Source organism: Geotrypetes seraphini, chromosome 2 (assembly GCF_902459505.1).
Source record: "Geotrypetes seraphini chromosome 2, aGeoSer1.1, whole genome shotgun sequence".
Classification (NCBI taxonomy): domain Eukaryota; kingdom Metazoa; phylum Chordata; class Amphibia; order Gymnophiona; family Dermophiidae; genus Geotrypetes; species Geotrypetes seraphini.
In genome coordinates this window covers 438006545-438031876 of record NC_047085.1, presented here as the reverse complement: position 1 = coordinate 438031876, position 25332 = coordinate 438006545, and the positions used below count along the sequence as shown (strand labels likewise).

The window sequence follows — 25332 nt, the reverse complement described above, 5'->3', positions numbered from 1 at the left end:
AGTAAAATTAAAAAATAAAATAAAAGTCACACCATTAATTTTAAGTTGAAATGCTGTTGGTTGAAAAGACATGCAAAACTACAATATACAACCATATTTGAATGAAGGAATTTTAAGCAGGAAACTGGGCATATTTAATTAAACTTCTTATTTATCTTATTGGCAGTCTTAATGTTCCATTTTATCCTTTTTACTCTCCATTAAGACATTTTAATGCACACTGTGTTGCATTTCACTATTGTAATGGTTTACTGCCTATATCCAGGTTGAACTTACTGGAAACCATCTTGACGAAATTTCTAAAAAAAAAAAAATAAATAAATAAATAAATAATAAAAATAAATAAATCCTAATTAATCAATAAATATATTTCAACATACAGCGCTGTAGTGTCAATGAACTACTGAAGCACCATTAACTTGGGAACTGCAAACAAAGTCTAGATCAGTGGTTCTCAAATCTGTCCTGGGGAACCACCAGGCAATTGGGTTTTTAGGATATCCCTAATGAATATGCTTGACACAGATTTTTATGCCTTGCACCTCCATTATATGGAAGTCTATACAGGACATATTTGAGAACCAGTGGTCCAAATGAGGCCTGCATAAAATAAATGTAAATCACTTTGGCTGTACCACATAAAGGCAGCATATCAAAACTATTACTCTTTAAACAAAAAACTGTAAAACAAACCTTTTTCTGCAAATCTGTATATGGCATCACATGCTCTGGCTAAAATCTCCTCCTCAGGAGAACTAAGCATCAACACCACAGTTGCTACATTTCTGGTTTCAATCAATAGTGGATCAAACTGAAAAAGAAAAGAAATAGAGCAAATCAAACCTTCAAAAGAAGATGGAAATGTCATTTGTATAGGATTCAAATGGTTAACTGTGGTGTGCAATGTTTAAAGTAAACAAAAGTTTCTCTTTGTTCATGCTACTATATTCAACCAGCTACTTTCCAAAGAAACAGCATCATTTTAGAAGATAGAAGGGGTTCATGTTATGCATGATGCCTGGTGAGACGTGTTTCTCCTGGGCTCTGCAGAATACCAGCTACTATCAACTGTTTCCCCTGATAATTTGGTTCGAAATTCAGCAGTTTTGACAACTAGCAGTGCAGGACTGCAGAAGGCACTCTGTAGTGTTTTTTTCATGGAGTGAGGCAATTGGGATGCCTGCAAAACCACTGAAACCCAGTCATGACAAGAGGAAGATAACTACAACTAAGATGGCGGACAGCCCATTCCCAGTCCCCTTCAATGAGCGCAGGAGGTTTCCCACATGGTATCGACCATGCTGGAAGATCGTCTGAACAACCTGCAATCAGCGGTGGAGTACATTAATGACAAACTCAATTCCCAATCCCAGAGATTATCAGAAGTAGAGCACAGAGTTTCGAAGAGGGAAGACGTAGATCAGCACGTGAGCACTCAGATCGAGCATCTTCAAAACCAAGTTTCCACCCTCACAAAGAGGCTGGAGGACCAAGGAAACCACAAGTGGAGAAATAATTTGTAAGCGGTGGGCTTGCTGGAATTGGTGAAGGACTTTGGATTTTTTATCAATCATGGTTACCAGAGCGGTTCAGCCTCCTCATCAAAAAATTCTGACCACGGACGCATCAACTTATGCTTGGAGGGCTCACCTGGATGGTCTTCAAACTCAAGGTCATTGGCCATCAGAGAACAATAATTTCACATCAATCTCCTGGAACTGTATTCTCCTCATCAACTGGAAGTGGATGCTTTCTTCTGGGTTGGACACATAAGTTCCTCTATGCGTTTCCACTCATTCCTCTCATTTTCAAGAAACTTGTCAAAACCAAGCAGGAGTAGGCCACTATGATACTCATAGCTCCTCGGTGGCCCAGGCAGCCTTGGTTTTTTCTTTCTACTTCAGCTCAGTATCAAGGAACCAATACCTGTGCCGATTTTTCCATCTCTTCTTACGGTTCTCTTCTACATCCCAACCTTCAGGCTTTACACCTGACAGCTTGGTATCTCTCGGGCTGAATCCAACAGATCTTCATCTTTCTTAGCCTGTCAGACTCATTTTGGAAGCTTCTAGAAAACCAGCCACTCAGCAGTGATACCAGCAAAAGTGGACATGTTTTTCTTCCTGGTGTCTCCTTCATTACCAGGATCCGAAATCCATCTCTGTTTCATTAGTTTTGGATTATCTTCTTCATTTATCTGACTCTGGTCTTAAGTCTACATCCATTAGAGTCCATCTCAGTGCTATCACTGCCTTTCATCAACCAGTGGATGGTAAACCTCTTACTGCTAATCTTCTGATCTCCAGATTCATGAAAGGACTTTTTAATATGAAAATACCTCTAAAACCACCTCCAGTGGTTTGGGATTTCAATGTGGTTCTTACTAAGTTGATGAAGCCTCCTTTTGAACCAATGTCTACGGCTCATCTCAAATACTCTACTTGGAAAGTGGTTTTCAAATACTCTACTTCTGCCAAAAGAGTGAGTGAACTTCAAGCGCTAGTGGCAGACCCACCTTTTACAGTGTTCCACCATGACAAAGTTGTGCTTTGCACCCATCCAAAATTCTTACCAAAAGTTGTCACTGAATTTCATCTCAATCAATTGATTGTGCTTCCAGTATTTTTTCCCAAGCCTCATTCTCATCCAGTAGAAATGGCTCTTCGCACTCTGGATTTCAAGCAGGTTTTGGCCTATTATCTCAACAGGACAAAGCTGCATAGAACATCTCCTCAACTGTATGTCTCCTTTGATCCTAACAAGTTGGAGCATTCTGTTTCCAAGAGAACGATTTCCAACTGCATATCGTTCTGTTATGCTCAGGCTGGGCTGCAACTGGATAGTCGGGTCACAGTCCATAAAGTTCGAGCTATGGCAGCATCAGTAGCTTTTCTTTGCTCTATTCCTATTGATAAAATCTGCAAAGCTGCTACTTGGTCCTCGGCTCATACATTCACCTCACATTATTGTCTGGAATCTTTTCCAGACAGGATGGGCACTTTGGCCAGACAATATTACAAAATGTATTTTCCTAAAAGGCCAACAATCCCACCATCCCATTCCGGTTAGCTTGGAAGTCACCCACATGTGAGAATATGCTGCCTGCTTGTCCTGGGATAAAGCAAAGTTCAGTTACTTACAATAACAGGTGTTATCCATAGATAGCAGGCAGATATTCTTACAATCCACCCACCTCCCTTGGTTGGCTTCTTAGCTGGCTTACTGAACTGAGGAGCCGCACACCTGCATCGGGCAGGAACGCAACTCGCGCATGAACGGTGCGGGTTATCGCAAACTTTCTAAATTTCTTAAAGTGGCAATGCGCTTTTAAAGTGTCCGTACCGGGGCACTGTGGATGATGTCACCCACATGTTAGAATATCTGCCTGCTATCCCTGGATAACACATGTTACGGTAACTAACTATGCTTTCCTTCCTAGATGCTTCATTCAGCCTTTGCTAATCAACTGTCCACCCCTCCCACCACCACCTTTCTGCTGCTGTCTTGAGGCTATAAGACATTCAGCATTTTCTGCTAAGCTCCTTCCCTTTGGAATGTGCTACCTCCTGAGATCCAAGCTGAACAATCTTATTATAAAATTAGATCTACTTTAAAGTCATCTGTTTTCTCTAGCTTTCTCTACAAGCCTGTAGGCTATCAGTCTGGTGGCTTGCCTTTGACAGAGTGACGCTCTCTATGTCTCCTACTTACTCTCATTCTTCTTGCTATCCTCTCATTATTTTGTTCTTTTTCTTTGTAATTTGTTTTAATATTATACACTGCTTTGATTTTTACTTAGAAAAGTAGTATATCAAGTTACTTTTAAATATTAAACACCTAGAGCTCTCTCTCACTCTGATTTTCAAAGCAATTTATCTAGGTGGTTGACTTCCATAATCCATGTGTTTTTGAACTTTATAGCCTGTAGGCAAATTAAATGAGGAAACAATCTCAGAGCTGCACTGATTCGTCATCACTATTTTAAAGCACTCTGAGGGGTGTGTGGGGTCCCCCCCCAACTTTACTTAGAACTGTTGGCTCTCCTGTTGTGGGGGATGTTGGGGGGAACCCCCATTATAAAGGAAACAGCCTTTTCCCCTCTTTTTTAGGGAAAAATTACAGTTTCCTCCTTAATGGGGGGGTTCCCCTCCACCCCAATGGGAGCACCATCAGTTCTAAGTAAAGTTCCCCCCCTCTTGGAGCGCTTTAAAATAGTGTTTTAATCCAGTGTGCTGACATCCTATGCACAACTGTCTGCCCAACATTGTCCGCAAGCGATTGTCTCACGTGGTTTTGACTCGTCAACCTCACTGGCTAGTGTTAATCAGAGCTGTGAGCTACAATCCTAGATCAGAAAAACTCCTCATTTTACCAACTGTTAGAGTAATACCAACAACTGTACATTTAACTCAGTCTTTGCAAGGACTGATTGCATCAACTTTGAAACCCCCAACAAAGGTCCTTATTTTGCTTAAGCTGCTTTAAGGGGTGATTTAACACAGTCTTTTAAATTCACCATTAAATGCTCTGTTTTGGTACCAGGTACAAGTGAGTCCGGGAATATAACACAGGTAACACCCTTGTGGGTGTAACACATGTGACAGCTGGCACATTAGGGGCTTTTCTCCCCATTTTGAGCTGTGTTAACTGAGGATTCCCCACACATTACATAAATTTAATAATTTTTTCACGCACTATTTTAATAGCTTGTTGGTTTCAGTTGTCTCTTCCTCTCACCCCTGTTTCAGGGTTAGGGAAGATTTTTCTTTTTTTACTATTTGGGCTTCTTCCCAGCTTCTGGTTTTTTGGATTTCTCTGTTTTGGTACCAGGCAGCCACTGCATACCATTCTATTTAGTGCTTCCAGTTTAAATTGAATAATCATAGTTATGCACAATAATGAATGCAACTAATCAATCACTTCCACATAGACCGATATCATTGGCATACATTTGGAAAGAGTACTGTATATATATATGTACCATACTCTGTTAAAAAATATAGATTCCAATCCATGCTGTTATTTAATCTATATTGTTCTACCGAATTCAAGCAAGAAATCATTTGCATTTGATCCAACACACTATATCATAGATCCAAAATGGCATTTTTTTTCACCAGATACCATCAGGGCTTTACACTTACTTGTATTAAGACACAATTTATTTTCAATCAATTAGTTATTTCTCCTATATATAATTTACCACAAGGACAATAAATAATGTACTCCACAAAAAGCACAGTTACTTACCGTAACAGGTGTTATCCAGGGACAGCAGGCAGATATTCTTGACTGATGGGTGACGGCACCGACGGAGCCCCGGTACGGACAATTTTAGAGTGATTGCACTCTAAGAACTTGGAAAGTTCTAGTAAGCCGCACCGCGCACGCGCGAGTGCCTTCCCGCCCGACAGAGGCGCGCGGTCCCCAGTTAGGATAAGCCAGCTAAGAAGCCAACCCGGGGAGGTGGGTGGGACGCAAAAATATCTGCCTGCTGTCCCTGGATAACACCTGTTACGGTAAGTAACTGTGCTTTATCCCAGGACAAGCAGGCAGCATATTCTTGACTGATGGGTGACCTCCAAGCTAACAAAAAGAGGGATGGAGGGAAGGTTGGCCATTAGGAAAACAAATTTTGCAAAACAGATTGGCCGAAGTGTCCATCTCGTCTGGAGAATGCATCCAGACAATAGTGAGATGTAAAAGTATGAACTGAGGACCAAGTAGCAGCCTTGCAGATTTCCTCAATAGGAGTGGAACAGAGGAAAGCTACAGATGCTGCCATAGCTCGAACTCTATGGGCTGTGACAGAACCTTCCAGTGTCAGTCCGGACTGAGCATAACAGAATGAAATGCACGCTGCAAGCCAATTAGACAACGTACGTTTCGTAACAGGACGTCCCAATTTATTCGGATCAAAGGACAGAAAGAGTTGAGGGAATGATCTGTGGGGTTTAGTACGCTCTAAATAGTAAGCTAAAGCCCGCTTACAATCCAAAGTATGTAGAGCCTGTTCTCCAGAATGAGAGTGAGGTTTCGGAAAGAAGACAGGCAGAACAATGGATTGGTTGAGATGGAATTCAGAGACAACCTTAGGGAGAAACTTTGGATGTGTATGCAGAACCACCTTGTCATGATGAAAGACTGTAAAAGGTGGATCCGCCACTAGTGCATGGAGCTCACTGACCCTCCTGGCAGAGGTTAGAGCAATAAAGAAGACCACTTTCCAAGTGAGAAACTTGAAAGGAGCCATAGCCAAAGGTTCAAATGGGGGCTTCATCAAGGCGGAGAGAACCACATTAAGATCCCAGACTACAGGTGGAGCCTTAAGAGGTGGTTTCACATTGAAAAGACCCCGCATGAATCTGGAAACCAAAGGATGAGTTGAAAGGAGTTTTCCATGAACTGGCTCATGAAAAGCAGCAATAGCACTGAGGTGGACTCTGATGGAAGTAGACTTGAGTCCAGAGTCAGACAAAGAAAGAAGGTAATCCAACAAGGTCTCCACTGCAAGGGACATAGGATCATGATGATGAAGAAGACACCAGGAAGAAAACCGTGTCCACTTCTGGTGATAACATTGAAGAGTGGCAGGTTTCCTGGACGCATCCAGAATGGAACGAACGGGCTGGGACAAAAGAGTATCATTCAAAGTCAGCCCGAGAGATACCAAGCTGTCAGGTGCAGAGACTGGAGGTTGGGATGCAGAAGGGTCTCCTGATGCTGAGTAAGCAGAGAAGGAAACAATGGAAGAAGAATAGGCTCCCTGGAACTGAGTTGAAGTTGAAGGGAGAACCAATGTTGTCTGGGCCATCGTGGAGCGATGAGAATCATGGTGGCCTGTTCCCTCTTGAGCTTGAACAATGTTCGCAACATGAGAGGAAGTGGAGGGAAAGCATACAGGAACAGATTCGACCAGTCCAGGAGAAATGCATCTGCTGCTAGACAGTGAGGGGTGTAGAGTCTGGAGCAGAAGAGGGGCAGCTGGTGATTGTCAGGAGCTGCAAAGAGGTCTATCTGAGGAGTGCCCCACTGAGCGAAGATGGACTGTAGGGTGACAGTATCGAGAGTCCACTCGTGAGGCTGAAGAATTCTGCTGAGTTTGTCCACCAAGGAATTCTGTTCTCCCTGAATGTAGATTGCTTTCAGGAATAGTTGCTGATTTGTGGCCCAAGCCCAAATCTTCTGGGCTTTCTGGCACAAGAGGCGAGAGCCTGTCCCACCCTGCTTGTTGATGTAGTACATCGCTACCTGATTGTCTGTGCAGAGCAGGAGGACTTGAGGAAAGAGAAGATGTTGGAAGGCCTTGAGGGCATAAAACATTGCTCTGAGTTCCAGGAAATTGATGTGATGCTTCATTTCCTGGGCTGTCCAAAGACCCTGAGTTTGGAATTCGTTCAAATGAGCTCCCCAGGCATAAGGGGAGGCGTCGGTGGTGATGACAAGTTGATGAGGAGGTAGATGGAATAGAAGACCTCTGGAGAGATTTGAGGATATCAACCACCATTGTAGAGATCGACGAAGAGATGATGTCACAGATATGTGTCGAGAGCAAGGATCCGTCGCTTGGGACCACTGTGTAGCTAGGGTCCACTGAGGAGTGCGCAGGTGAAGACGTGCGAAGGGTGTGACATGAACTGTGGAGGCCATGTGACCCAAGAGTATCATCATATGCTTGGCTGAGATAGAACGTTGTGGAAGTACCTGCTGACATAGAGATTGAAGAGTTTGAAGACGGTTGGACGGTAGGAACGCTCTCATGAGGACTGTGTCCAGCACCGCTCCAATGAATTGAAGTCTCTGAGTGTGGATGACATGAGATTTGGGTAGATTGATCTCGAATCCCAGGAGCTGTAGAAACAGGATGGTTTGGTTGTTGGCCAAAAGTACTGATTGAGATGAATTGGTCTTGATTAACCAATCGTCCAGGTAAGGAAAGACTTGAAGGTGGTGAGAGCGTAGGTAGGCAGCCACCACAATCAAACATTTGGTGAACACTCTTGGAGAGGAGGCAAGACCGAAGGGCAGCACCTTGTATTGGTAATGACAATGATTGATCATGAAGCGGAGGTACTGTCTGGAGGCCAGTCACCTTGATTGAGAAGAGGGTAAAGAGTGGCCAGAGAAAGCATCCTGAATTTTTCTTTGACCAAGCATTTGTTGAGATCGCGAAGATCTAGGATGGGTCTGAGATCTCCTGTTTTTTTGGGGACTAGAAAATAACGGGAGTAGAATCCCTGTCCCTGCTGATCTAGAGGAACTTCCTCTATGGCGTTCAGAAGGAGGAGGGATTGAACCTCCTGAAGAAGGAGTAAAGACTGCGGAGTGTTCAAAGCAGACTCTTTTGGCAGACTTTGGGTAGGAAGAGTCTGAAAGTTGAGAGAATAGCCGTGGCGGATGATGTTGAGGACCCACTGATCCGAGGTGATGATTTCCCAACGGCTTATGTAATGAGCAAGGCGTCCTTCTATGGGTTGTGGAAGATGGGCAGATGGTACAATACTGGCTATGTCCTGGAGAACCAAGTCAAAAGGGTTGGGACGACTTTTGTAGAGGAGGAGGCTTCACCTGTTGGTGTTGTTGCGCTGGTCTAGGGTTTTGCCTCTGTTGTTGTCGTTGGCGCCTAGGTTGCTGAGGGGCCGGTGGCAAAGGACAAGCCACATAGCGGCGTTGGTAGGCCGATTGCTGTCGAAAAGGCCTGGTAGGTGGGGTCTTCTTTTTTGTTTTGAGGAGAGTAGTCTCATGAGCAGAGAGCTTTTGGGTAGTGGAGTCCATGGATTCTCTAAAGAGCTCATCACCCAGGCAAGGCGCATTAGCCAGTCGGTCTTGATGGTTGACATCAAGTTCTGAAACCCTGAGCCATGCCAGACGACGCATGGCCACCGACATGGCCGTGGCTCGAGAGGTCAGCTCAAAAGTGTCATAGATCGACCTGACCATGAATTTTCGTAGTTGTAAAAGGGATGAAGAAGTTTGGCGAAAGGCAGACCTTTTACGGTCAGGGAGGCATTTCTCAAAAGCAGTCAGATTTTGAATGAGATGCTTGAGATAGAATGAGAAATGAAAAGCATAATTCCCTGATCTATTAGCTAGCATCGCATTCTGATACAACCTTTTGTCCATGGCCTTACCTTCTCTGCCAGGAGGGACCGAAGCATACACACTAACTCCCGTGGATTTCTTTAAAGTGGATTCCACCAAGAGAGACTCATGAGGGAGTTGTGGTTTGTCAAAGCCAGGAATGGGGATGACCTTGTATAAGGAGTCCAGTTTGCGAGGGGCTCCTGGGATGGTTAAAGGCGTCTCCAGATTTTTGTAAAAAGTCTCTCTTAATATATCATGGAGAGGCAATTTTAGAAATTCCCTTGGAGGCTGGTCAAAATCCAGTGCATCAAGAAACGCCTTGGATTTTTTGGACTCAGCCTCCAAGGGAATAGAGGGAGAGTCACACATCTCTTTCAGAAATGAGGTGAAAGAGGTTGCATCAGGCTTAGAGGACGGATCTAAAACAGAAGGATCCTCGTCAGCCGATGAACATTCCCCCTCAGAGAGAAGAGGCTCTTCGGAGTCACCCCACAGATCAGGGTCCCTCACCTGGAAGCTGCGATCCCGGGACTCCGGTGTGGAAGGGTCCAGGTGTCGAGTCTTACGTGTCGACTTACCCGACCTTAGAGAAGCGGTACCGGGAGATGTTAAGGGCTGTGTCGGTGCCGAAGTTTGCACAGCCTGATGTAAGGCCCTCGGTTCCGGCGCTAAGACCGGCATGGATGCCGATGAAGTAGAAAGTACCGGTACCAACAGAGTGGATGCAGATAAAAGAGGCTGCTCCACTGTCGGTACCGGTGGCTCAGACCGGACCGGGACTGGAAGGGTCGGTTTCAAAAGAGCAGGAAGGAGCTGCTGCAATTGCTCCTTGAGCTGCACCTGCAGGACGGCGGCAATTCGCTCGTTCAGCGAAGGCACCGGTACCGTTTTTTTCTTCTGCGGTACCTTTGGTGCCGCTCGACACTCCGAAGAGGAGGAACCCGATGTCGAGGGGCTCACCTCAATCGGTGTGGAGCCGACTGAGACGGGGGCCGATGTCGGGGCCGGGGCTGCAGAATCCGACATGTCGGTACCAAACAATAACCGCTGCTGGATCTGGCGGTTTTTTTAAGGTTCTCTTTTTTAAAGCGGCACAGCGGGTGCAGGTGGACGCCCGATGGTCAGGACCCAGGCACTGTAAGCACCAGTTATGCGGGTCGGTGAGAGAGATGGGCCGTGCGCACCGCTGGCACTTCTTAAACCCGGGTTGGGGGGGCATGAACGTAAAAATGGCTTCTGCCAAATCAAAGGCCGAGGCCTCGATTGTGGCAGCAGGCCCCGCCGGGGCAAAACCGAAAAAAGAAAAAAAAAAGAAATTCTTTTTTTTTTTAAATAAGAAAATAATAAAATAAAAAAGGAAATACAATTTCCATAGAGGTTTACGCTAGCGGGAAGGCGAATGAGGAAAAAAGTTTTCAACAGCCGTTGAAAAGTGCGTCTTCTTAGCTCTGCGGAAACTAAGAAACTGGGGATCGCGCGCCTCTGTCAGGCGGGAAGGCACTCGCGCGTGCGCGGTGCGGCCTACTAGAACTTTCCAAGTTCTTAGAGTGCAATCACTCTAAAATTGTCCGTACCGGGGCTCCGTCGGTGCTGTCACCCATCAGTCAAGAATATGCTGCCTGCTTGTCCTGGGATAAGCTGAAGTACATCAAATTCAAATTTATTTATTCTTTTTATCCTGTACTATAAGTGAACCTTCTAGGCAGCTTACAATCCAATAGGGGGAAGGGGTACATAGTTTGTGATTAAAGACAAATCATGAAAGTGAGGTTAGAGGGTTGAACTACAAAATAAAATGAAAGAGCATGTTGCCCATTTTGCTAATGAAAAAAATTAGCGCACTCACAGGAATTGTAAAAACTGAGCTAACTGTTTCAGTATCAAAATCTATATTTCAATATTATGTGCTATATATCTAAAATACTCTAAAACAGATCTATTTCCATATGTAGGCAGCAGCAGCACTGTTAACTTTTGCATGACTTTCATGTACTTGCTCTTACTGCTGACTGCTGTGCGGTTGCCAACAAGGAACCGAGCAAGTAGCTGTTCAATGTGATCTTGCTTGAACTGAATGTACTCAATCAGTTTATACAAACTTGGATGATGACATAAAACTGAGGATTGGAATGTGTGGTGCCAACCTTCCACCGAATTATTAGTCTGAGGTAGTCCGTCTACAATGCAAGAGCGCATAAGAGAAGTTTTAAAGGTTGGAGAGGCTCAACGATTTTGCCACCTTCTCCTGATATAATTGCATTCCCAATAGTCATATACTGGCCACAGTTCATCTGGACGGTTGTCATCAAGCTCCTCAAAACAGTCAGCGACATTTTCTGGAGTAACAAAACTTAATGCCAATAGCATTTTTGTGTACAATCTGATATTCTCGTCGTCACAGTAATTACTGGACAAGCCCTCATACTGTATTTTTCGCCACAAGGATTGTCCAAGATGAGACAGCCAGAAACGGAAGAATTTTGGAAAACTCTGCTGGCGGTTTGCAGACTTGCTCTCTCAAAGTCCATGAGAATACTTAATGACGACAGCGTGTTTCTGCTTTCTAGAAGTTTCCTAAGTACATGTTCGTAGTCCTCTTCTGTTTTGCTGTTTAAGAGAACGTACACCATGGGCACTGCCCGATTATCTACAAAGACATAAACATCTGTACGAACAATTCAGGTGCTACTTTGAATGTCCCATCCATGAACCAGTGGCGATTTTGCTCAAGAGTATTAATGTTAGCTTGTGTACTGAAAACGAAATGCGTTTTTCATCATTTTCTCCAGAATCCCACAACAGAAAATTTTCCCTACATATTGTTACTTTGAGTTGTTCTGGAATTTGGATTTCTTGCACCGATCTCAGATTTCCCACTGATACATTTACTCATTTTCTTTTTCTCTGGATAGTTTGCTGCATTGACATGTATGAAGGCAATAATTTAGCCATTTCTAAATTTGAGACCATTGTTCCGAGAATAATGTCAGGGCTTTTCAACCGTGTTCACAGCTCATTGGCGTATGTCTGACATCATTTTTTCAGCTACTATTTTGGCATTATCAGGTGCATGGATATGCGCTGTTATCTCCATAGATGATCCGTCTGAGAGCCTCTTTCTTCTGCCTACACAATCGCGACGTACTGTGACCGGGCACGACAAAGCAAGTGGCTTTATCTGGAGCACATAAACCTCAGCCGAGTGGTTATGCGAGGTTCTAATGGTAGCTTGGTATTGGAATAATGAAAAAAACAATCAGTTCAAAGTCAGAGGTGCAATTTTTCTGGAATACTTTATTGAACAAAAATCAAAACAAAACTTTCAAATCAGCTTACTTCAGGTTTGTATCACCTGATATCCTGGCAGCATTTAGAACACAAATAATTATCAGCTCCCAGCTTAATATCTCAAAAGAGCAAAGAAAAAACTTGTTCCTAATGTAAAGCTTTCTTCAAACACAGAACTTCCAGCCTTCTCTTAGGGTAGTACACATTCCACGTTTTCCTACCAGTTTCCCTAACAGGAAAAAGATTAGCTTCTTTCCATACTTTCAATAATGGGCTGCTCTGTTTCCTCTATCTCCATATCAAATGTAAAGTCTTCATCAGCCAACTCAATGTCCTGCCCAAACCCAGTCTCACCACTCTCTGTGACTTCTATATCACCCACTTCTGCCTGGTCTGGTAGCCAGGAGATAGACTGCGGCTTCCGGATTCCCTGGGCTGGCAATCTGTGACTTGCAACTGGCTGACTGGCTCTGGCTTGCTGGGTTGGGAGCCGGAGTGTACTCTGAGACTGGTGCTCCAACTGCTTCTGGAGCTGGCTGCCCTGCTTTGAGAAAACTACTCCCTTTTCTCTCACTGCAAGAAGCTGATTAATCCTCCCTGCAGGTGTGTTGGTATAGCCTGCTCTCACAGAGCTCCTCACCTGGCCTAAACCAATTTGGGACTGATTGGAAGTGGCTTGTATTCCAGCCCTGTTCTTCCCTTTCCCTGGCTCTTTGACTGCTGGGAGATGTAGTCTTTCCCCTTGTTTCTTTATATCTGGCTTAAGTAAAGCTAAACCAGATTTGCCCGCTTTAGGCAGGGCTTTAGGAGGTTTCAGTATTGGAAGGCTTGGCTTACAAGTATTCCTAGGGGCTGCTTTGGGACTCTCCTTAGCCAGTTTAGGATTACTTTCAAGGGTTTTAACCCCATTTCTCTTTTCTGGCAAGGCTTCCTCGCTAGGAACAGAAGCCTCCCTGTGACAGTAAGCACCTCCAGGACGACGATCCATCAGCATTACTTCTGTCAAGACGATATCGATATCCTTTGTGAACCCAGTTTTCTTTGCCATACTGTGATATTATGACTTCCATATTAAATATGTTGAGTGAGAGTGCAATGACCGCCCAGGCCAATCTACACTAGATAACTCTATCCTTGCCTCATGGCCCCTCATTTAGATACTGTCCTCGTTAATAATTTTGAGCTAGATGATATCAACCCTCAAGTTGTTTGTGCGCATTTGTCGGTGTGCGCATTTGATGGGTTACCGAGTTGGAGCTGCATGCATATGTTGTGCACGCATTTGACGGGGCGCAATTGTCAGTGCACATCTGTTATGTGCGCATTTGACGATGTACTGATATGGACGCTCCTTGGCAAGTCATCCAGTGCAAACCTGGCATGATACAGGGGTAAGGAATGTCTGTGATGTCCATCCCTATCAATTTTAAGTAAAATCAAGGGTTTTTGAGGCAGATGGAGGCTTTAGAACAAAAGATTGTTTAAAATTCAAGATGGCCGTGGCCAGCAAAATTGCACCAAAAATGGTCTGTGGAAACTCCCTTGAAGCACAAAATATGCAGGGGAAGTGGTTTTAGAGGTAGGGGACCTTGGCTCTGGCTGCAGAAGCCTTCAAATTTCACTTTTGGAGACCTCCCTCCCATTTTCCCCATAGGCTATAATAGCCTTACTCACTGTGCCATGTGCCTGCCTGCCTGCTTCAGCTTAGGAGTACAGCTGGGACAAATGAAGAACTTTGGTTCACAGGTTTGCGGGACAAAAGGGGAGAGGACCATGCAGCCAGCCCACTATTAAGCCCTGAGTCAAACAGCCTGCACTCAAGCTCCTGATAAAAAGGCATGTGAGCAACTACGCAGGAGACAACCCCTGAGCTCCAAAAAAATAAAAAAAGCAGATTGGCTAGCTAGGTGTCCCTAAGGGCTGATCCTGCTAACAGCAGACTTCTGCAACGCGAATCCCAGGCAGAGGTTCCAACAAGTAGGAATCTCTGGGCACCAAGTCTCCAACCAAACACTAAGAAGAAATACCTGACAATAATAAAACCACAGAACAGAAACACCTACGAACAACTTGCTTACAGAAAAAAAACCTGAGAGAGCAGGAGCAGCTGCCTGAGAAGGAAGCGGAGTTCAAAGATGATTAACAGCATTCTGCAGGCAACTTGTGGGTTCAGATTAGGACTACTAGACACACTGCACTAGAAAAAAAAGTATTCAACATTTTGAACATTCTATATGGTTTTTGTCAAGTGCTGTCCCAAGCAGGAATCTAACCCTGTTTTTCCTTTAGGATCCATTATTCACTTTCTGCAGTTTTGAGGAACCACATGAATGGCTGGAACCTAACATCTATTTTCCCATAGATGCATTGTTTCATTATTCGCAAATTCGCAGTTTACAAAGATTTTTGGGAACAGTACTGCCATGAATAGTGAAAATGCACTGTAGTGTGATAAATATAATGTTCCTTTTTTATCTGATTTATTTATTCCTATGTCATTTATGTAATTTTCCTGATCTTACTTAAAATTGAACATTTCAAAATCTCACAAAAAAGGGAGTGCATGTGTAGTAGAAGCAGTCGTTTCACAAAGATGAATAGGGAAAACACAGCAATTTATATATCTCTATATATATTTATATATATTTACACATGTAAGCAATTTATATATCTTTAAATATATTTATATCTTTTTACACATGTAAGCTGGTATACAGGAATACAACAAAAAACAATAGATGTTTTCTTGTCCTCAGAGAGCTTACAATCTAAGGGCTCCCTTTATCAAACCCAGGCAGGCGAGATAAATGTTCTGACGCTCACAGGAATTGAATGAGCATCGGAGCATTTACCTTGCTGGCCTGCAGTAAAAAGCTCTACTGCAGTTTGATAAAAGGAGCCCTAAGTTTGTATCTTATATAAAGCAGGATTAAGTGACTTGCTCATAATCATGAAGATCTATAGTGGGATTTAATTAGACTTCAGTTTGCTGTTTTAACCATTAAACTATTCCGCTACTTATGCATGTAAGCCTTCCATTTTACGAGTACAGATTAGCAGCATGTATACATGTGGGTTAACATCAAAAGCCTCGATCTTTATTTATTTTCAAACTGGTAGGGGAAATAAGCACTGGGGGAAAAAGAAAACTCCTTTAATCGCTCCCCTTAAGGGCTGGCTGATAGGAGCACTTTTTGCAAACCTACAAATCCTACTGTTGATATATTGGGACACACATCCCTTTCTAAAATGGAGAATATATTATGTGACAGGGAAGCCCCTGTCACATGGAAAAACCCTGCCCTAAAACCCTCCATCCCTAAAGCTAAGCCAGTTCAGCAGCCAGAGAACAGGGTTTTAGGCAGAGTAAAACAAGCAGAGCAAATCTACCAGGAAACCCAGTAGGGAGGGCTCCCAAACCACAGTCTAATTGCCATTATTCCTTTCCCAAGAGCAGAGACGTTTCCCTGCAAAACCAAGCTGTGAAACAGAGAATCAACCCAGAAGGGGGCGGGTCCACACTGGGGAAACTGAAAGCACGTATGCCTTTAGAGTGAAGCAGAAGGGAAATATATTAACCCCAGCTGAGGCTGGAAGAGAGACTCGAGCCCAGCCCACAGCTCCAGGCTGGACATTACCTTCACCAATCAGAAATTCCCCAAGCACCTAAGTACTGGGACCTTGCAGAGGGTTTTGTAAGGGAAAGGCAAAGTAATGCTACAGAGAGGGGGGGGGAGGGAAGCTTGGCCAGCCTGCTCTCCTAACTACCCTGAAGGGGGAGGGGAATGGAAAAATGTAAATTCAGAAAGCATGGAAATAGCTAAATATGATTGTGATACCAGTAGTATGGGCTGGGAGAACCATGCTAATATCCCTGAAGAATATAATTTGCCAGAAGAAGGCATGGAGTTGTAATGAAACTACTTTCCAGCACTGCTCTTTGCAACATTTCTCCAGCCAGAATATTACATGAGCTAAGAACATGTTGGTGCTGGGGGAGGGCTACAGAGTGCTGATAAGAAACAGGGACCAAGCACAAGTGCTAGGGGAATTAGCCAATCCCTTAAACAAACTTTTAAACTGCCATGCAGAAGCAAGGGGTGCTTGGAAACTTGGGTGGGGCATAGCACAACTTTATGCATAGGAAGGGTTGTTTTGTTTCCACCCCCACTGCTTAGGCAGAACGGGAGAAGTCCCAAAAGAGTAAAGCCGTGAAGGCTGAGAAGTTAAAAGTCAAGGGAAACTGTTTTTGGTTTATTGTTTGGACTGGCTATGAAATACCAGGCATTGTCTTAAGAGAGGGGAGTAAGCTGGAGAGCGCTCCCTAAGAGGGAACCTAGCTACCTGCGGGTAGGGGTCCCAACAGAGACTATCATATTATTTGGACATTAGTATTGGAGGCAAATGAAGCCTGGTGGCAATGAATTTTGAAATGAAACACAATAATGAGAATGCATGCTTTACCCAGGTGGCAATGAAGACTGAACTGCAGGGAAATTATCACTCTATTTAAGTCTGATATTTTTTTTTTTGGGGGGGGGGGGGGTTCTTGTGGGCAAATAACCTTATTTTGAACTGAATCCAGAAAAATTCTGTGTTTTTCTTTTCACCAACCAAATCAAAGGCGCCCAAAATCTTGCCTGCGGTTTGAGCTGGGTCTTTTGCTTGCCGAGAGCCAAGCCTGGCCATAATATGTAGATTTTAGTTCTACCTAAGCCCTGCCCCAAATCATGCTCCTTTGCAATCTACATATACAATTAACACATTGCAATTTACAAACGTGTAAATGCTGGCTTTCTAAAATCAGCTTTTACCCATGTACACTATACATGTGTAAATGCAGATATATACACATGTATATATACACATGCATATATATGGCTTCTAAAAAAAGGGCACAAATGTATTAGGCAATAAAGTGATATTTTTCTAAGGTTTTATTATCAGATACCAAAACCCACTGAGGAAACTGACGGTATAGCACTCATGGAACCAGCCTAACTAAGGGGAAATACCTTGATAAAGCCCCCTGGGCGAAACATAGCCTATGTTGGCTGAAGATCCCCTGCTATGCTTCATAAAAGAGATGAGTATTGCAATTAAATATAGAGTTAAAAGGAAAAAAGCTATATATATATATAAAAAATTATAAAAAAAAGAGACCGATGAAGATTCTGGTGCTAATAAACCTGTGAATGAAACCTACACACAGTTTGCACCGCTGAGATCTTTAAACGGGTTAATTCTAAAAAAAGGGCCATAACTATATTGCACAATATGCCACAAAACTTACCACATCTTTTGCAGCATTTTCTAAGTCTTTTCGAATCTTCTTGCCCATTCTACAAACAAAAGAAAAAAAAATACATAAAACTCATCAAATAGTAACAAACATTTTCTGTCTTCTAAAAATCTAATCAGTGGCTCAGTTTCTTTTTGTTTGTTCTTTCCATTCTAAAGCAGCAAAAACAGCCCACACAAATACCTCAAATGTCTCTTACAATTACAACTGTATTCAATGAAATCCACCAGTTCCACAGACAAGTTCTGGGATCATTATAGCAACGCTGGACATTTTAGTACGGCCAAAATAAATAAATAAATTGATCTTGCTTCCAACAAAGATCTGCAATGCATCAAAGCAGGGATGTAAAAAGACATTATGGAGTGGACATTCAAAGTGATTTAACCAGGCAGAAATATTCTGTCTGACCACTACAGCACTCCCAGTTAGTGCTGGGGCAGTATGGGGGCAGAGTTAGGTCAGAGCTGCGAGTTATGTGGGCACCAGCAATATTCAATGCAGGTACCCGTTTAGCTAACCAGGCACTTTGGACAATATAAAAATGCAGTCTTAACTATGCCCAGTTAGTTATCTGGATACAACATTGAATATTGTCCATACCTGAAGACCCAATCAGCACCAGAACCCAGATATCTTACTTTGTAACCCATTCTGAGTGTTAAATAAATAAATAATCTATCATCATTTACAATGTTACCTCTCTCAGCCATCAGTCTTTCATATCTACCAATTACACAGACTAAGCAAGATGCGCTAAACAGGATTGGTAAGACTGCGTGAGTCCGCTCTGATCCAACTTTTGGCCGATTCTAAAAGAGCTATTGATGCACTAAAAATTTTCTGTGGAAATCATTTGCGCAGAGGTTAGTTGTAATTCCCGTCTCCCTGTCTGATTGATCGCTGTGAGAGCGACTCTCACACATGTGCAGAGCCAACAGGGGAAGCTCAAACAGCTGAGAGGCAGGGGAAGCCCCAAAGCAGCCTCCTGCCACAGATGCTGTGTATGTGTTACACATGCACAATATGTGTCCCATTAAAAAAGAACCCCCCCGCCTCCCGGCCGATGACAGCCCTCCCCAACATTCGCTGATGAACTGGCACCGAGGACTGATACCCCCTCCCCCCACCGCATCAGCGAAATAGGCATGAGGTATGCCCACTCTCTCCCCCCTTCACATGAGAAAAAATTGGAAGGAGAGATGCCCACTCTCTCCTGCCACCGGATACTCCTATGAACCCTCCCCCAGTACCTTATTCAGAAGGTAGAAGCAGGAGGGAAGCACGGACCCTCCAGCTCCAAGGCCTGCTGATTCAAAATGATGGGCCTTCCCTCCTCAGTGCATTATGTATCCCATGTTATGCATAGGGAGGGGCCTAAGACCTTGATTGGCAAATACGCCTAAGGCCCTTTTCGGGGGATTTGAGGGAGCATCCGGTAGCAGAAGGGAGTAGGTATCCCTCCTGTGTTTTTTTTTGGGGGGGAAGGATGAGGGGAGGGGATGCTTTGGGGGGGGCCTCCATTGGCAGGAGGGAGTGGGCATCTCTCCTACCAATTTTCTCTCGCATGGGGGAGATGGCCTGGCAGGAGGAAAGTGGGCATCCCTCCTGCCGATTTTTGCTGGTGGGGGTGGGGGCTCAGTCCCAGTTCATCGGGAAGACATTGGGGATGGTTGTCTATGGCGGGGGTTGCTTTTTTCTTTTTCTTTTAATGGGGTAGATATTGTGCATGTGTAACACATGCACAGCAAATGTGCCCATTAAAAAAAGTGCCGGTAAGACAGGTAAGCGATTGGTCTTGACCAGTCACTTTTTTTTTGTGCATCGCCCAAGCGATGTTAGTACATCAATCGCTCGGGTAGTTTGCATGGGGTTTTAATATTAAATAGCTAATTTGCATGGCCGGATCGGAAAATGGGTGATCGAGGGGAAAAACATGCAGTGAGCCATTTTGTGCATGTGGTCGGCAAATACATTCATCGTTAAAGCAGTTAAAACGATCGCTGATTTTAGTACATCTAGGCCTGAAGGCCACCAGAAGTAGAAGCAAATGGCCTTGTTTTTGTCTCCAATCATGCAGAATCATTTTAATGGCCACTCCAATCAAAATGTCAAACAAACTTTTACAAGCGCCCAGGATACCTTTGGCAAAGCAAACAATATCAATCTCCAAAATAGTAACTATTCTGTCCCACACCTTTATTCAAAATGTTTGCAAATTCAGAAAATGCAAGTTCATACATTTCACAGGTGCCCTCTGTACATTGGCAGGAGTAAGGTAAATTAGAAAGGGTGTCTGTCATTCTATTGTTCCACTGGAGTCCATAGAGCCTTATGCATCCAAATATAGATAAATTGCAGAATCTAAACAAATGCCAATGTCTGTTTATTTTGGCCCAGAACCAGGGCCACTGTCTGCTTGATAGAGCTAATTCAACATCATGAGACCAGATATGCTGTAAAACCTGCATTCAAGACTGGGAATGGGGATGCAGATGTGATACATTCTTGAAGCTATTCTAAGCAATTTCCAAGCAATTCTTTACTCAAAGGATGCTCTCAGGTGCATATAACAGAAATAGTGCGAGTCTTTTAACCCATATAACAACTATAATTGGGAGAAGGAACATAGGGCTCCTTTTAACAAGCCACGCTAATGGTTTAACGCACGTAATAGTGCATGTTAAACTGCCGGCCGTGCTAGTCGCTACCGCCTCCTCTTGAGCAGGCGATAGTTTTTAGGCCAGCGCGGAGGTTAGCGTGTGATGAAAAGTCGCGCGCGTTAACCCCGCTAGTGCAGCTTGATAAAAGGAGCCCATAGTTCTCTTTCTTTAATTATATCTTTAACTTGCATGATGTTAATATTAACCCACTCTTTCCCAATTTACCAGGATTACCCCACAAGATTTCAACCAATAAGTCCTTCAACAGATATACTATAGCAGCCAGCACTGGCCAGTGATGAAAAATAAACAAAATAATAATTCCCAAAGATTTTGCAAACAGAATAGGCTGGATCATAAGAACATAAGTAGTGCTTCTGCTGGGTCAGACCAGAGGTCCATCGTGCCCAGCAATCCGCTCACGCGGTGGTCCATCAGGTCCAGGACCTGTATAGTAATCCTCTATCTATACCAGGGGTGTCAAAGTCCCTCCTCGAGGGCCGGAATCCAGTCGGGTTTTCTGGATTTCCCCAATGAATATGCATTGAAAGCAGTGCATGCAAATAGATCTCATGCAGATTCATTGGGGAAATCCTGAAAACCCGACTGGATTCTGGCCCTCGAGGACCGACTTTGACACCTGTGATCTATACCCTTCTATCTCCTTTTACTTCAGGAAATCATCCAATCCCTTCTTGAACCCCAATACCGTACTCTGTCCTATCACACCCTCTGGAAGCGCATTCCAGGTGTCCACCACCCTTTGGGAGAAGAACCTCCTAGAATTGGTTCTGAATCTGTCCCCTCTTAATTTTTCCAAATGCCCTCTCATTCTTGTAGTTTTTGAAAGTTTGAAGAATCTGTCCCGCTCCACTTTCTCTATGCCCTTCATGATCTTGTAAGTCTCTATCATGTCCCCTCTAAGTTTCTGCTTTTCCAGGGAAAAGAGCCCCAGTTTCTCTAATCATTCTACATTCCATAACTAACCAGACATGAGCCCAAATATCCCCAAGAGAAGAAACCCACCAACTCACTGTCCAGAGTAAAACACTTTCTTTATTTGTAAAAATCAGAGAAAATGTACTTAGAGCACTTCAGTTTTTAAAAAAAAACATATATTTATTGAATGCACTTGGAACAAACCATGGAAAAAACAATAAAAGGAAGGTTATTACAAAAACTAAGTCTAATTCCAAATTGTACAAAACATTTCTATTTTCTCCCCCTCCCCCCCCAGCCCTCTCTATCACCCTATCACTCATAATGCCTGTTGGGTATCTACCTGCAAACTGAAGAATCTTTACAGATTCAATAAACGGCTTCAAGCAGTAGCTAACAAAGAGTTCCAAAATGGCTCCCAAGTAGTTTGTAGTAATTTACCATCCCGTGAGTCCATGATAAATATCATCTGCTTCTCCATTTGTAAAAGGTGAATCATGACCGCTCTCCAATGTATCAAAGAGGGCGGCTCAGCCTCCAACCACTTCTTCAGGATGACCTTCTTGCCCAAAAGCAATGCTCACTTCAAAAAAACCCTTAGGCCCTTCAGTACTGGAGCCACCACAGGGCAAGAAGAGAACAACACCTTGGTGACAGGAAACAACGAGCTCATCCCAAAAAGGAAATATGTACCAAGATCCTCCTCCAAAAGGTCTGTATCAATCTACAAGAGTAAAACATATGCCTCAGAGAGGTCTCCTCCTGTTTATATTTTGGCCATTGAGAATCTGGTTGCTCATTGGGTATGCTTGGGAGAAACATGTAACCACATTATCATTTTAAAGCTAATTTCCCATAACGAGACAGACAGTCTTAAACTGGACATAACCCTAAGATGTCTGAGTATGTCTTCTTCCAAAACCTCAAAAAAAGCGGGTATGATTGCCAAATAGTCAATTTACTCTCCATGACTTTCAGAGCATATCAATGTTAAGAGAATACAGCTTAGAGAGATCTGCCGGAATCCATACTCCCAGGTACTTGATAGCCTCTGTAGTCCATGCAAAGGGAAACTCACCAGCCCATTGTCCAGGTAAAGCCAAGTCCAAGAGGAGGACAACCGATTTTGATCTATTAAGCTGAAACCCAGAGTAAAAAGTAAATTTGTCCAGTACATCTAAAGGAGCCCATTGTCCAGGTAAAGCCAAGTCCAAGAGGAGGACAACCGATTTTGATCTATTAAGCTGAAACCCAGAGTAAAAAGTAAATTTGTCCAGTACATCTAAAGGAGCTGGTAGGGAGGAATGGACTTGAGTTAAGACCAAAAGGATGTCATCAGCAAAAGCCCTCCCAAAGTGACACCCGCTACCGCTTAGGGCACTTCAGTTTTATTAAAGAAATTTTGGGAGGTTTGCCTTGCCAAAGGAAGCAAAGTGTCTTTATCTTAAAAAAAAAGCATATGGAGGGGCATTTTCAAAAGAACATCCAAGTTAGAATAGAAACATCCAGCTCATAACATCCACAATGGACATCCATTCATAGGCACCAGCTCTGTGGATGCCCGAGTATCCACAATATTTTTGGGACCTCACGTGACCAGCACTGGCGTGAGGTCCAGGAATCTCTTCCCCTTCTGACCCATGCACCTCCTTCCCTTCCCCTGACCTTCCCGCAGCAGCTACAAAGGGGGTGCTCTGAGGACCAGCATTATGAACGTCTTCCAACAGCAGCAGCATTCACAATTCACTGCTCTCATTGGCGTTGAGCCTTCCTCTCTGCCGGATCCCACCTACTTTCTGTTTCTGCAAAGGCAGGACCCAGCAGAAAGGAAGACCTGATGCCGCCGAGAGCAGCGAGTTGTGAGCTTTGCGATGCCAACTGGGGAGGGGCGTGGAGAGAGAATTGCTGCTCTCGACTGGGGAGAGAGAGGGAGAAGGAAGACTAGGGAAGGAAGAGAAGAGGAAGGAAAGGAGATGCCAGACCATGGAGAGGGAGGGAGAGATGTGAGGGCTCCCTTCGATCTATATCTCAAGATCTATTATCAGTCCCTTCTTTAAAAACAGTAGGCACAAGAAGAAACGAAATGTTCTCCGTTTTAGGACCTCACACTTGGAACTCCTTGCCCTTCTATATAAGAAAAGAAAAAGACCTCAATTCCTTTAAAAAATCTTTGAAAACTTTTTTATTTAAAGACGCTTTTACTATTTAATTTTATACTCTTTATAAATTTTTTGTTTTTCAAGCTCAAATTTTAATCTTCTAAATTTATTTTTGCCCCTTCCTTATGTGTTTACCTTTAATGTTTCTTCCATCTTAGATTGAGAAAATTGTAACTTTTTCCCTTTTTCCCTAATGTACCTAGTTAGTGATGTAACCCCTTAAGTTCTAACATTGTATGTCATAAATTTTTGCTTTTCAAAAATTTGTTAAGAAGTTTTGTTTTTAATACTATTTGTTATCATATATGATATTTTAATTGTACATCGCTTAGAAAGTGTTATAGGCGATTCATCAAATAAAATTGAACTTGAACTTGAACTTGAGACAGAGACGCCAGACCAAAGGGACAGGAAGGAAAGGCAATGCCAGATGATAGAGAGAAATGGAGGGAGAGATGGAAGGGAAAGAGAGGAGAGAGATGCCGTTGCCAGGTATGGGGGAGAGAAGGGAAAGAAGGAAAGGAGAAGAGAGAGATGCCAGAGCATAGGGGAGGGGGTGAAGACAGAGAGAACAAAATGCAGAGGGAGTGAAGCTGAAAAGAAAGAAGGGATACAGGATAGACAATTTATGGAAGGGGCATTGAAAGAAGGAAGATGCCATATGGAAGGGGGAGAGGGCAGACAGTTGGTGAAAGAGCAAGAGAGGGCAGATAGTGGATGGAAGGGGCACAAGAGACAGCAGACAGTGGATGGAAGGGGCAGAGAAAGAGTGTGGACTGTGGATGGAAAGGGCAGAGAAAGAAGGCAGAGACTGGATGAAAGGAGCAGATGTGGCATGGAAGGGAGAGAAAGGACTGACGCTGGATAGAAAGAAGATAGTGAAGAGAAGATGATTAAAGTAGAAACGACAAAACGTAGAAAAAAATATTTTTGTTGCTTTAGAATAGAATAGTATTGTAGTTGTATTGATAATGTAAATTATAGGGCTTAGTGTTAATACACAGGTCTTAAATGTAAACATGTTTTCCTGCAACTTGGGTTAGTGTTCTTTAAAGAAAGTAGGTGCCTGCTTTTCTTGATAGAATTGACTTGAAATAGGCGCCTGCTTACTTTTTTGTCCTAGGCATCTTGTTATAGAATCATCCTAATTGTGACCATCATAAAGATATTATTGGAGATGATCCATAAACATATCTGAAATATTTTTCTTCATTATTTTTAAACAGATGATCAAATTGACTGTCTTAAATATGAAGCCTATGCATGTGTGGCATATTTTCAATTTATTTTTTCCTGTTCAGATTTAAATTTCAGCAAATGAGAGCAATTTTCTGTTATGACAATCTGTTTGGTTTGCTTTAAATGTTCAGATAAGATAGGTTAGAATTCCAGTGTATGTTTACATAGATTCAGATGTTTGTTTATTTATGAGAAGAACTAATCAACACTTTAAAAATAATTTTGTCTGTTCAAATCCAAGCTAAAAACCACTTTTTTGAGGCTGCTTTCAACTCCCAATTTCTGCTCACTGAAAAATGATCTATGTCCGTCCTGTCTGTCCAATTAGATTGTAAGCTCTTCAGAGCAGGGACGGTCTATTGCATGTCAAATGTACAGCCCTGCGTACGCTTTTCAGGAACACAGAAATGATAAATAGTAGTAGTGCATAGTTCAAAAGTGCTTTTACTATGGGCTCCTTTTACTAAGCTACGCTAGCGGTTTTAGTGCGTGCTAGACGCTAACGCCTTCATTGAGCTGGCATTAGTTTTTGGTGCATAGTGTGCACTAAAAACGCTAGCGCACCTTAGTAAAAGGAGCCCTATGTATACTTAACAGTCATTTTCAATGAAAAACTGCTTTTCTAGTACTTTACGAGTGGAGTTCCCCAGGGGTCTGT

At 43.3% G+C, this 25332-nt stretch overlaps 1 protein-coding gene across 24 annotated transcripts in view; it reads right to left on the bottom strand.

Annotated features, from left to right (window-relative positions):
* Nucleotides 1-25332, bottom strand: part of ARMC3 (armadillo repeat containing 3) — a 194200-nt gene that overhangs the window by 145226 nt on the left and 23642 nt on the right. For 10 of the 24 annotated variants that reach the window (XM_033931354.1, XM_033931353.1, XM_033931358.1 and 7 more), the window contains one exon: nt 17666-17714. Coding sequence is in view for 17 of the 24 variants with exons in the window: in XM_033931347.1 (XP_033787238.1) it covers nt 17666-17714 (49 nt within the window). In the remaining 7 variants the exon portion in view is untranslated. Of the gene's footprint in view, nt 1-276; nt 300-693; nt 812-17665; nt 17715-22354; nt 22384-25332 lie in introns of those variants that run through there. The other 14 variants (XM_033931336.1, XM_033931334.1, XM_033931338.1 and 11 more) reach the window with 6 other exon arrangements.